This window comes from Rhinoraja longicauda, chromosome 20, assembly GCF_053455715.1.
Source record: "Rhinoraja longicauda isolate Sanriku21f chromosome 20, sRhiLon1.1, whole genome shotgun sequence".
Classification (NCBI taxonomy): Eukaryota; Metazoa; Chordata; class Chondrichthyes; order Rajiformes; family Arhynchobatidae; genus Rhinoraja; species Rhinoraja longicauda.
Window position 1 is genome coordinate 32,929,766 of NC_135972.1, and position 12,408 is coordinate 32,942,173.

The 12,408-nt window shown below is 39.7% G+C and overlaps 1 protein-coding gene across 4 annotated transcripts in view; it reads left to right on the top strand.

Annotated features, from left to right (window-relative positions):
• Nucleotides 1-12,408, top strand: part of ppfia2 (PTPRF interacting protein alpha 2) — a 176,918-nt gene that overhangs the window by 93,612 nt on the left and 70,898 nt on the right. For all 4 annotated transcript variants that reach the window (XM_078417366.1, XM_078417368.1, XM_078417367.1 and 1 more), the window contains exons 5-8: nucleotides 1,390-1,494; nucleotides 6,716-6,937; nucleotides 7,900-8,046; nucleotides 12,154-12,288. In XM_078417366.1, coding sequence (XP_078273492.1) covers nucleotides 1,390-1,494; nucleotides 6,716-6,937; nucleotides 7,900-8,046; nucleotides 12,154-12,288 — 609 coding nt within the window. The remainder of the gene's footprint in view (nucleotides 1-1,389; nucleotides 1,495-6,715; nucleotides 6,938-7,899; nucleotides 8,047-12,153; nucleotides 12,289-12,408) is intronic.

Sequence of the window (12,408 nt, forward strand, 5' to 3'; positions counted from 1 at the left end):
TAAATTAATTAGCTAATCAACAGAAATTTAGACAACCCAGAGAAACAAAATTAAAAACAGTTAAAACAGTTTAAAGTGCAAGTAGGTCTGTGCCGGGTCGATTTGCGATGTGACCATCCGACTCAGCAGGACCGGTTCAGAGCAGCAATGACCCTGGGGATGAAGCTGTTCCTGAGTCTGGAGGTGCGGGCGTAGAAGGCCTTGTAGCGTCTACCAGATGGTAGAAGTTCGAACAGACTATTGCAGGGGTGTGAGGAGTCTTTATGAATGCTGGTAGCTTTCCTGGGGTATTGTGTATTGTAGATGCCCTCCAAGGCTGGTAGCTGTGTCCCGATAATCTTCTGAGCTTTGTAGACTACCCGCTGAAGAGCTCTCCTCTCTGCCTTCGTGCAGCTGAGATACCACACAGAGATGCCATGCATTAGGATGCTCTCTATGATGCAGCGGTAGAAGGTCGTCAGCAGCTGTTGGGGCAGACCAGACTTTTTTAGTGTTCTCAGGTAGAACAATCGTTGCTGCGCCTTCTTGACCAGCGCAGCGGTGTTAGTGAACCATGTGAGATCCTCCGAAATGTGAGTGCCCAGAAACCTGAAGCTGGACACTCCACACTGTCCCCGTTGATAAAGATCAAAGCTAACTCCCCATTATGTGACCTTCGGAAGTTGATGATCAGCTCCTTAGTCTTAGAGGTGTTTAGGGACAGGTTGTTATCTGAGCACCAGTCCGCCAGGTTCTGCACCTCCGCTAGGTAGTGTGTTTCATCACCGTTGGTGATCAGCCCGATCACCGTTGTGTCGTCTGCAAACTTGACAATGGTGTTGGTGTCGAATGCAGGAACACAGTCGTGTGTGAATAGGGAGTAGAGCATGGGGCTCAAAACACAGCTCTGTGGTGTGCCGGTACTCAGGGTGATAGTGGAAGACAGGGTGCGGGCCCATTTTTACTGCCTGCGGTCGCTCCATCAAGAAATTCAGGATCCAGTCATATAATGACAAGCTGAGGCTTAGCTGGTGGAGTTTGGTTATAAGCTTGGTGGGGATGACCGTAGAGCAATAGAAAATACAGTACAACCCATTGGACCTTGCATCTAATGTCCAGTAGTTGGTTGTTTCACTGAAAGTACAACATCTTGAAGTGCATACAGATTATATGCATGCAGGTTGTGGAGAATGAAATCAATATAATTTTAGAGGTAAAAGGTACTTTAGGATATAACTGACACATGATATGTAAGTAGAGATTCATCTCCGTCAATTATATTTTAGTATCATTTCAAATAGAAAATTATACTGGAAGAAAATCAGCCTAGAGAAGCTTTAATTTTCCAGTGAAATATTTATCAAATTTCATACATCATTTATAACAAGTGTTTTATTTAATTTCTTGCAGATCGCACTACAGCAAGAGCAAAAGGCACACTTTCAGAAGAATGAAGAATCTGCAGAATCTGAGCTTCCAGAGGGAGCAGAGCCAGGTCAGAGGATTCATGGAAAGGTGAGTAAATGCATTGTCTCAAGTAAAACTCATTCTTTGTATGCTCGTCAAGTGTGGTTTTAGTTTAAGTTAGAGGCAATCAATTGCTTTTAAATGCCTTAAATTCCAAATGGTCCTTTCCAATTGAAAATTTCATTCCGAACAACATTTAGTCCAAGAAATCTGTGAATCCTTCACCCTTTTCAGAAAACATTTGGAAAATTTCAAGAACATTTTCAGATCTGCTTCAACTTGCTGGTGAAAAGTTGGTGAAAGGATATTAGAATTTCCATTTGCACTTGTATAATTTCTGGGCAAGTTAAAAGAGTGGAATGAAGTACCTGAATGAGATCCTCAACAACATCTCCAGCCATTTGCATTTTCAACTTGATTCTGCAGAAGAGATTCTATGGGGTCGGCTTTGCCTGCTCTAGAGCTTTGCTAAACATTTTCTCACTTGAAGTAACAGAAATGTTGAAAAAAATCAAAATATCAAGGAAGAATCCGTGAAAAGAGAAACAGTTAACGTTTCAGATTGAACTCACTTTATCAGAACTTGAGATGTTGAAGTTCGTGATCTTTGACATCAGAAAGGAAGGGTAAATGTCATCTGTAGTAGAGCCAAATGTGGCCGAGACAGCTTTGAGATTGACTGAGCTGGTTTTGTTGCAGAGATCACGAGCATTCATATATTGATATCAGACATTCCAGGAATGAGCAGGTTACAACACTGGGCCGCTATTCGCTGGAGTTTAGAAGGTTAGGGGGGAGGGGGGCCTCATTGAAACTTACAGAATAATGAAAGGCATGGATAGAGTGGATGTGGAAAGGATCTTTCCAACGGTGGGAGAGTCTAGGACCGGAGGTCATAGCATTAAAGGGCGCTCTTTAGAAAGGAGGTGAGGAGGAACTTCTTTAGTCAGAGGGTAGTTAATCTGTGGAACTCACTGCCACAAAGGGCTGTGAATGCCAAGTCAGTTAAGGCAGAGATAGACAAATTCTTGATTAGAACGGGTGTCAAAGGTTATGGAGAGAATGCAGGAAAATGGGACTAGGAAGCGGAGATCAGCCATGATTGAATGGCGGAGTAGACTTGATGAGCCGAATGGCATAATTCTATTCCTATAACTTGTGAACTTGTATATTTAGCATGGATCTCAGGATGTGATGACAATACTGCCATGAGAAGCACTGGGTAATTTGAATATAACAGTGATTGCAGGTGGGCTGAATTGGGAAGAGTTAGATTTCAGTAAAAATCCATGTGAGGTGAAGACATTTGGTGAGGAAGGAGATATAGTTGTGGAAGCAAGTACTTGTCAACACTATGTTGAAGTCTAGGAGGGAAAGAGAAATCACTGAGGCTGAAGATGACAAAGGATACCGGTGGAAATCCCACCTGAGAGCCGAGGAGAACAGTACATGAAAATAAAAACACTTCATCAGAAAGAAAAACATTAATGAGTTCTCTTTCAACAGATGATGCCACACCTGCACTTTCTGTTTTTATTTCATATTTCTAATTTTTAATGTTTTCAATATCTTTGCTCACTTAAGGGTTTGGAGGGATAGAGTGGGTTTTCAGTGGTGATAACTAACAATGTTACAAGCCATTTTTGACATGGGCAGCAGTGTGGGAAGCTGGTACTGCTTTACAATATTTATCTTCCCTCTCATCTTTCATCGTCCTCCTTTGGATTCATCTGATAAAGTGCATGTTCTGGTACATTTCTTATGTAACAGAGCACACCTGAAATTATTCTGGATACCTGTGCTAATGAGTGTTGAATAATGCCTTCAAACACGTGAAGCTCATCTTGGTCACCCTCATGGCCTGGTGAACAGCACATCAAGGCTTTTGGTATCTGGTTTCTCATGGGTAATATCGCCAAACTCCCAAGTCTGCCTCCAGGTTCAAAGCTGACACTAACCTTTAGTTGTGCAGGACAAAACTATCATGAATATTTTAATGGAATTAAAGTTCTAATAGTTCATTAATATACCTTGTTGTCATGTGTGTGATTTGATTTACATTCATGATGCAGGTACAATTTGAGCATCTGCTCAATTTGATTAGGATCATCATGGTAGAAGTTCATTATAATCCATCCATGCCTCTTATAGTTGATAGTCCAAGAACTATCAACAGTTGTATAATGTTACCACCATACAATATAAATCAATTAGTAATCAAACTGCAAGTAGTCCTTTCAAAAAACTCCGGTGATGAATACATCCTTCTGATGAATGCAAAGTTAGCTATGCATTTTTAAAGAAGGGGATTAGCTGGATCATTGAACTTTGAAATTGCAGCATTGGCATAAACTTGTTGCACACCGATTAACATCAAGATTCATCGGTTCAACTTTCATCCTTTGGGAATTTGCTGTGTGTGTGTTAACATCATGTTGATGACCAGTAAGGCCAATGCTACAAACATCAGTGCATGCCATATGTGCCATGTTGGAACCAAAGCAGCATTAGTAGTGCCAAAACAACAGGTACTCTAGAGCCAAATTTTACATCCACTGAATTAGTGAGAGGATAAGATTTGAATTTCTCCAGAGGATGGATTTGGATTTCTTGCAGCAATCAGAAAATAATCCCTGAGCATCTAGCTCCTGGGATATCTTTACCATTGAAGTTGGGGCAACGTCCTTGCACACCAATATACAAAGTTCTAATTGCAAAGTTATAATTTAACAACTCTTTACAGTCTTCTGGAGAAAACTTCAAAGTTATTCTGACTGGTCCAGGCATCGGAAGAAAGTTATCAAGATCTTGATGTTTCCCTTGATAACCAGCTTCTCAGCTCCATTTGTCTCCAAGTATTTCTTACATCCTTCAGGATACTCTGAATCAATAATTCTGAATCAGCCATTTGGATTGACACAAAGTGCTGGAGCAACTCAGTGGGGCAGGCAGCATCTCTGGAGAAAATGGGTAGGTGACATTTGGGTTGGGACACTTCTTCAGACTGATTTTAGTGGAGGAACTGAAAAAAAACTGGAAGCAAAAAGAGGCAGGACAAATCATTGCCGGCTGGCAACGTAACGTAGCTGGGGGCGGCCGATGGTTCTCCTCCCAGATGTTAGCTCTCCATAGAGGATGTCTTTTGGAATATGGCCATCCTCCATGCGGTGGACATGGCCCAGCCACCGCAGCCTGCGCTGCCTGAGTAGAGTGTACATACTCGGAAGGCCAGCGCTAGACAGAATCTCGGCGTTGGACACTCTGTCTTGCCAGGAAATACCCAGGATACGGCGGATGCTTCTAAGGTGGAAGGTCCAGTCTGGCATATGTAGCCCATGTCTCACTGCCGTACAGCAGCGTGCTGTTGACACAGGCGCTGTAGACTGCTATCTTTGTCTTCACTGTCAGCTTTGGATTGGTCCACACACGAGTTGTGATGCGAGTGAGAGTTGTAGCTGCCTTCCCGATCCTCTTGTCAATCTCTGTGTCCAAGGAGAGGTTGTCGGTGATGGTGGAGCCGTGGTGTATGAACTGATGGATGACATCGAGTTCGTAGTCGTCGATGGTGATGACAGGCGGTGCCTCGGTATCCTGCCCCAGGACGTTCATCTTCTTCAGGCTGATGGTCAGCCCAAAGTCCTTGCAAGCCCGATAGAAGCGGTCCATCCAGCGGTGCATTATTGTAATAATGTATATTTTCACAAGTTCAGAATTGATCTCGACCTTGAATGCTGTGTATGCCGATTATTACACGTTTACCCTGTAACTGCATGGGCTTTCCCTGGGTTTTCTAGTTTACTCCCAATTACTGATGATGCGCTACTTCATAGGTTAATTCAATACTCTAAACTGCACTTATTGAGGATGAATGACTGGAGAATTAGGGTGGCAAGTTGCCACAGGTATGAGGTGAATGATGGGATTAGTATCAGTGAGTGTTTGATGATCCCAGCTTGTCCTGTTTTCATGCAGTATGACCCTTCTGTGTCTCCTGAGTAAATATATATAAGGCCTTTCTGGATGAGGCAGCCTGTCAAGTCTTAGTAGTATTATTTTATGGTTGGATATTTAGTTTTAAATTATCATAAACTGAATTACAACATCTGACCAATTTGATTTCTTCTACAGTCATTTTGAGCTGGCAAAGACTTGCATTCATTCCATTGTTTGAGGTTATATTTAAAGTTTACTAACCACAACACCGTTTAGACATTCACAATGTACCGGATTTTATATTTAAAATAAATCTTGGAGTTTATCTTAAGCACATTAAGTATTAAACCATCACATGTTATTATATCAAGTACAATTTCAAGGTCAATACCAAATAAAAGAAGAATCCATTCTATTCTCTTATGGCACCCTTCTGATGCCATTTTCCTGGGCCCCTTTGATTCTCAGCTACGGAATCATTCATTGAAGAAGGGTCTCGACCCGAAACGTCACCCATTCCTTCTCTCCTGAGATGCTGCCTGACCCGCATTTTGTTACTCCAGCATTTTGTGTCTACCTTCGATTTAAACCAGCATCTGCAGTTGATTTGTTCTAAACCATGCACATCCCTAACCTTATCTCAGCACTGGATTACTATGGATCAGAAATGATCAGAGATGTTCTGCATAATAATAAATAGCAATATTATTTAACAAGGTTATAGTCTAAAAATTTCTTGGAGTTTCACCTGCTCCCCAATCCTTGCTTTATTGAAATAAAACCAAATATCTAATTATCCATCTGGTCGGGCATTTGTGGACGGAGAAACAACTCTTTTTCAGGCTAATGATGTTTCATTAGAACTTGGCTTTAGTGAAAGGGCAACAGAAGTCCCAATTAATATTTGAACAGGGTTTTCATTGCCAGTCTGATAAACTAACAATGATAAATGGGTAACAGCTCTTAGATTTTTCCCGACCTATTAGTGCCAAAGCCTAATTTTCTCTCCTTAAATTCCAGTGTTTTACATAATCTTGAAATGATCCCATGCAGCCAATAGATTTTGAATTTAATTTTCATTCTTTCTGCTTAGCTTGTTCCTGAGTAATAGAACCAACTTGACCTTTTCCCATTGATTGAAATTGGTGTGTATAAGGTCTAAAAAATCAAGACTCTTTGCATACCTCCCTCAAATGTTAATGTGTTAATCATGTGTTAATGTGTTCATCTTTCCCAGTTTTGTTTGGGGATTTTGTTGATTTTATTGTGGATTCTTACCTGCATATGTTAACAATTCTCAAGAGCAACTTTATTTATCTGTTGTTTTTCTCTGCAGTGCCTTTCCAATGGTTCAGTTGACACCAATGATGAAATGAATCAAGTTATGGAACTACAGGACTTACTGGAAAAACAGAATTTTGAAATGACACAGACAAAAGAGCGGCTAGCAGCGTTATCCGGTCAGTTTTCTGATGTGGAACAGGATCTAGAAACATCCAGAAAAGATCTGATTAAATCAGAAGAAATGAGTACTAAATATCAGAGGGATATTAGAGAGGTATGACTTTTATAATTTTTTTTAAAAACCTTTGGGCTCAATGAGAGTTGGTGATTTGAATAGTAGATACTTTGGGATAACTTTGGTGCTGGCTCGAGGGGCCTATTGTCTATTGTCTATTGTCTAAAATGTGCTGGTTTTAACCGTAGACACAAAAAGCTGGAGTAATTCAACGGGACAGGCAGCATCACAAAAAGCTGAAGTAACTCAGTGGGACAGGCAACAGGGTCTCGACCCGAAACGTCACCCATTCCTTCTCCAGAGATGCTGCCTGTCCCGCTGAGTTATTCCAGCTTTTTGTGTCTACTTTGGTATAAACTTTGGGATTGGTATACATAAAGTCCAAAAGTTCAAGTATCTTTGTGTACCTCCCTCTAATCTTAATGTGTTAATCATAATTAATTTTCATTGCTCAATCTATTGGCATAATTGTCCAGTGCAAAGTGTAGATTTAAGCAAGTGCAGGGAGCACACTGGTGGGGGAAATGAAAATTATGTATAAGCGACTCTCCAAGTTTAGAGGATGTGGCAGAATGAGAACAAAAATTCATACAAACCTTTAAGACCAAACTAATATTCAACTGGAAAGGTAATAGTTATTGATACTTAAAAATGATTTTCACGTATATTTGCAACCAAAATTAAAATAATATAAAGACACATGGAACTGCAGATATTGGTTTACAAAAAACCCCACAAAGTGCTGGAATAGCTGAGCAGGTCAGGCAGTAGGTCTAGAGGACATGAATAGATGACATTTCAGGTCTGAAGAAAGATCCCAATCCGAAATGCCACTTATCCATGTCCTCTAGACCTACTGCCACTTATCCATGTTTTTTTAAAATAACATCAGATGATAGGAATCCAAGTATTTTACCATTTTTTACATGAAGTATAATTTTTTTGTGTGCAACAGATGTCTATAGTTAAAGTAGTCAGATCGCTTTATTAATTTTCCACAGGTAATCGCTCAGAAAGAAGATATGGAAGAAAGGATAACTACGTTGGAGAAGCGATACCTGAATGTACAGAGAGAATCAACCTCAGTACATGACATAAACGACAAACTGGAAAACGAGTTGGCAAATAAGGATGACTTCTTTCGCCAGGTTCAGTAAATTTATAAATTAGTAGTGAATCAAGTAATGGGATATAATTTTCAGCATTGACTTTCAAAGCAAATATTAAAATTTGGAAAAAACATCAGGAAAGATAAATTTATTTTCTTCCCACTGTTGAAGGTTCTTTATTATGAAAAATAATCTTATTCAGTTGCCATTAATTAATAATTTCAGTAAAATATCGATCACAGTCAATAGACAATAGACAATAGACAATAGGTGCAGGAGTAGGCCACTCAGCCCTTCGAGCCAGCACCGCCATTCAATGCGATCATGGCTGATCACTCTCAATCAGTACCCCGTTCCTGCCTTCTCCCCATACCCCCTCACTCCGCTATCCTTAAGAGCTCTATCCAGCTCTCTCTTGAAAGCATCCAACGAACTGGCCTCCACTGCCTTCTGAGGCAGAGAATTCCACACCTTCACCACTCTCTGACTGAAAAAGTTCTTCCTCATCTCCGTTCTAAATGGCCTACCCCTTATTCTTAAACTGTGGCCCCTTGTTCTGGACTCCCCCAACATTGGGAACATGTTTCCTGCCTCTAATGTGTCCAATCCCCTAATTATCTTATATGTTTCAATAAGATCCCCCCTCATCCTTCTAAATTCCAGTGTATACAAGCCCAATCGCTCCAGCCTTTCAACATACGACAGTCCCGCCATTCCGGGAATTAACCTAGTGAACCTACGCTGCACGCCCTCCATAGCAAGAATATCCTTCCTCAAATTTGGAGACCAAAACTGCACACAGTACTCCAGGTGCGGTCTCACCAGGGCCCGGTACAACTGTAGAAGGACCTCTTTGCTCCTATACTCAACTCCTCTTGTTACAAAGTCCAACATTCCATTGGCTTTCTTCACTGCCTGCTGTACCTGCATGCTTCCTTTCATTGACTGATGCACTAGGACACCCAGATCTTTACCAGAATTTAAATCAGTAATTAATAAAAACACCTAGTTATGTATTGAAACTACACACTACTAAGGTTGCTCATTCAGTCCAGTATAATTGATTAGGTTGCTGTTCCCAAGTAAAAAACATACCAGAATAAGATGCAAAAAGGATTTGGAGAAAAAAAAAGAATGATGTTTCTTTTATGTTGGAATAAAGAACAAAACTGTAATCTTTCACATCTGCTTCAAAACTCAGTAGAAAGCACCCAATGGGAATTAATTAAGAATTATTTCCAATCGGGCAGATTGCTGGTGGTTGAAAGTAGGCAGGGGAAATCTTGCCTCTGTTTGGAGGCCCGAGGCCAAACTGATGTTAATGCATATTTTACAGATGCTTCAAAACAGATGCACAGTACTCCCAACAGAAACATATTGCAACTAATTAGATATATACACATGAATCCTGGTTTGTACAAGGATTTATCTAGGGGTGCTACAGCATTTTGAGTACCATGTTCCAGAGAGGATGTTGTGATCCACACATCACGGAAATTATATATTCATCAGGATTATACCAGGGAAAAATAAATTATTAAATGGAGGTTGGCCCATTGGTCTTGGCACAGCAAAAGTCATTGATAATAACAAATTGTTCACAGATATGCTGGCAGTTCAATATCGAGCCTCTGTCGTTTCAGTGTAGAAGTTCAGTACTCCCATGTGAAAATGGATGTCTGGAACATCCACACAGCTTATTGATGATGGTTCCCCAATTACATTTTACCATGGTCCTCAATAGTGAGGGTGCATGAACATGCACAGATTTGCCAGAATATACTCTGAGAAATCTTCCTGCTGTTTGTGCTCCAGATTTAATCTAGAAGCCTATTCTAATGAATGGAGGAAACAGCTGTGACAGGTAAAAGGTATAACATAAACGTATGCTTCTTATTTAATTTAATCAATGAAAGTGATTATAATTGTTTTAAGTTTATTTTATTTCTTAAATATTTCTCGTGACAGGACACCATTACTTTGGAATAAAGCAAGAGAAACAACTTATTTATGTAGACATAATAAAGTTCTGATAGCTGGACAGAACTTGGGCGTTGCTGGATTGACATACAGTATTTTCTAGAATATTGGATGTTACCCTAAAACCACAACACGCTTTTAATTCACCTTCTTTTAGATGCTTCACAGAAGCAAAATAAATGTTCCAGCAAATTTCAAGGGAGCCTGGGAAATAATGCCTCAGTTATTTTGAAAGGAGCATTGGAAACAGGGCCCCAGTAAGTTTAAAGACAGCATGGAAACGGCCCTGTAAATCATTGCGAGTGTAAATAACAAAGAGCAAAACTATTATCTTTCAGATCTGCTTCAAGGCTCAGACTTCAAGAAATTTAACAGGATCCTGACATGTTTGGAATTATGATGTAAATAGGAGCCCAGTAAATTTATAGAGCCACGAGCTACCAGGCTTGTGTGTTCAAAGGGAGAGTGAGAAACAGTGCCCTGGTGAGGTAAAGGGAGCATAGAAAACGAGTCCCCAGTATATTTATGGGAAGCGTTGGGAATTTGGTCCCTGGTATACTTGCAGGTAGTCCAGGTATGGAGCCCAAGTGAGTTTAAAGGGAATGTGTGAATTTCATTAGACACACAAATAGTTTAAAGGGAGCACATAAAAATGGGTACTAATGTATTTAAGGAAGTGCAGGTATGGAAGCCCCATGTGTTTAAAGGGAGTGTGGGGAACAAGGCCCAGGTGGGTTTAAAGAGAGCATGAAAAACAGGGCACCTATTAGTTTAGAGGGAGCACAGGAACCAGGTGGGAAGCTAGATGCCAAACCACTGAGATTCCCAAACAATGGGTAGTGGATTTTCAAAGTTTAACTGTATTTATTCAAACAGAATGCTTTCCATGGGTAATATTTCAGCTAAAATAACATTGATATTTTTTCATGAAAGAGATGAAAAAATCTCTCAATAGATTTTTTGAGAGATTTTATGTACCTTTTTTCAAATAAACATACGCAAAGCAAGGTTATGGGGGATTGGAGTTGAGTTACTCTCACGTGGAACTGACCCAATTATAACAGCATGTATATTCACAGTGGGACAAGGTGAGGATAAGAATATAAGACAGATGAGCACTGCTGAGTGAGTTAACTCTTTAAGATTGCCTTGTAACTGGAATCTTGGTGATCTTCCAACTTACATTCATGTGGAATCTAGTGGTAATGAAGAACATTCCCGGATTTCCACGTCATTTACCCTGGGGAATCTGCTCTCAGATACTGTGTTGTTAGTCCTGTCGCAAGAACTACAAGCTCAATTCTTACAATATGATTGCATATCCATAATGAAGAAATGTAAGAATATGCCTGGTCACATTGTTTCATTGTTTGGATTTGCTTTAAACTTTTTAACTATGTAAATGCATATTAAAAGCTTTTGGTATTTATTAACTTACTAGTTATTTTTAATTTTTTCAATTGTTGATATATTTTTTAATAGTTTTTAAAAAGTGATGACCATCAGAGATGTGCAGATACATTAAAAACTATGATAATTTTGACAACTGGCAAGCTGGGACCAGGCTTTTCCCATCTATCAAAATTCCAGAGAGACTTGATGGGTGGCATTTATTCTAGCTTGTCCATGTCGATCAGTTATGCTGTTTTAGTTCCCCCGCTGTTACTTGGACCCTTGTTATTCAGCTCCAGAATCATCTTAGCCAGCAAATTTGCCCATGTGGAGCCAGACTACGTGAGTTTAAATTTGTAGGGAGCATAACAGTATGAATACACTGCAAGGCCAGCTCACCAGCATACAGGCCTTTGAGCGCATTATTCTTTTTTTTTTATGCCAAGCCAGAAATATTGGCCGTAATCCCAGCTCTGAGAGTGGGAATTAAATTTTAGGATTTTTGAATAAGTATATAACACAAATATTTAATATAACCTTTCATTGTTGATGGTAATGGACGTCACCTTAAAATCTATAATAAATCACAGAATTAAAATATTTGAAATATAATATTTATATTCTGCTGAATAAATGTATATGATGTATTTAATTGTAGTTAATTGTACATTGTTTATAAATATTTAAAATTGTAATTGGAAGCCGCAGATAGAAACACTTTCACTGATAATCATTCAAATGAATGTTTTGCATCTCTATTACATGGGAATTTAGCTCGAAGAGAAAAATAGACAGTTACAGGAACGTCTGGAACTTGCTGAACAGAAGCTACAGCAAACAATGAAGCGAGCAGAAACATTGCCAGAACTAGAAGCCGAACTTGCCCAGCGAATTACAGCCCTAACAAAGGTAAATATATTGATATGAATGTATTTATCTTATATTGCAAATGTAAAATCCATTTTTACATGGATGACTCAACACATTCCACCTTAGAAGCATCCGCCGTATCCTGGGTATATCTTGGCA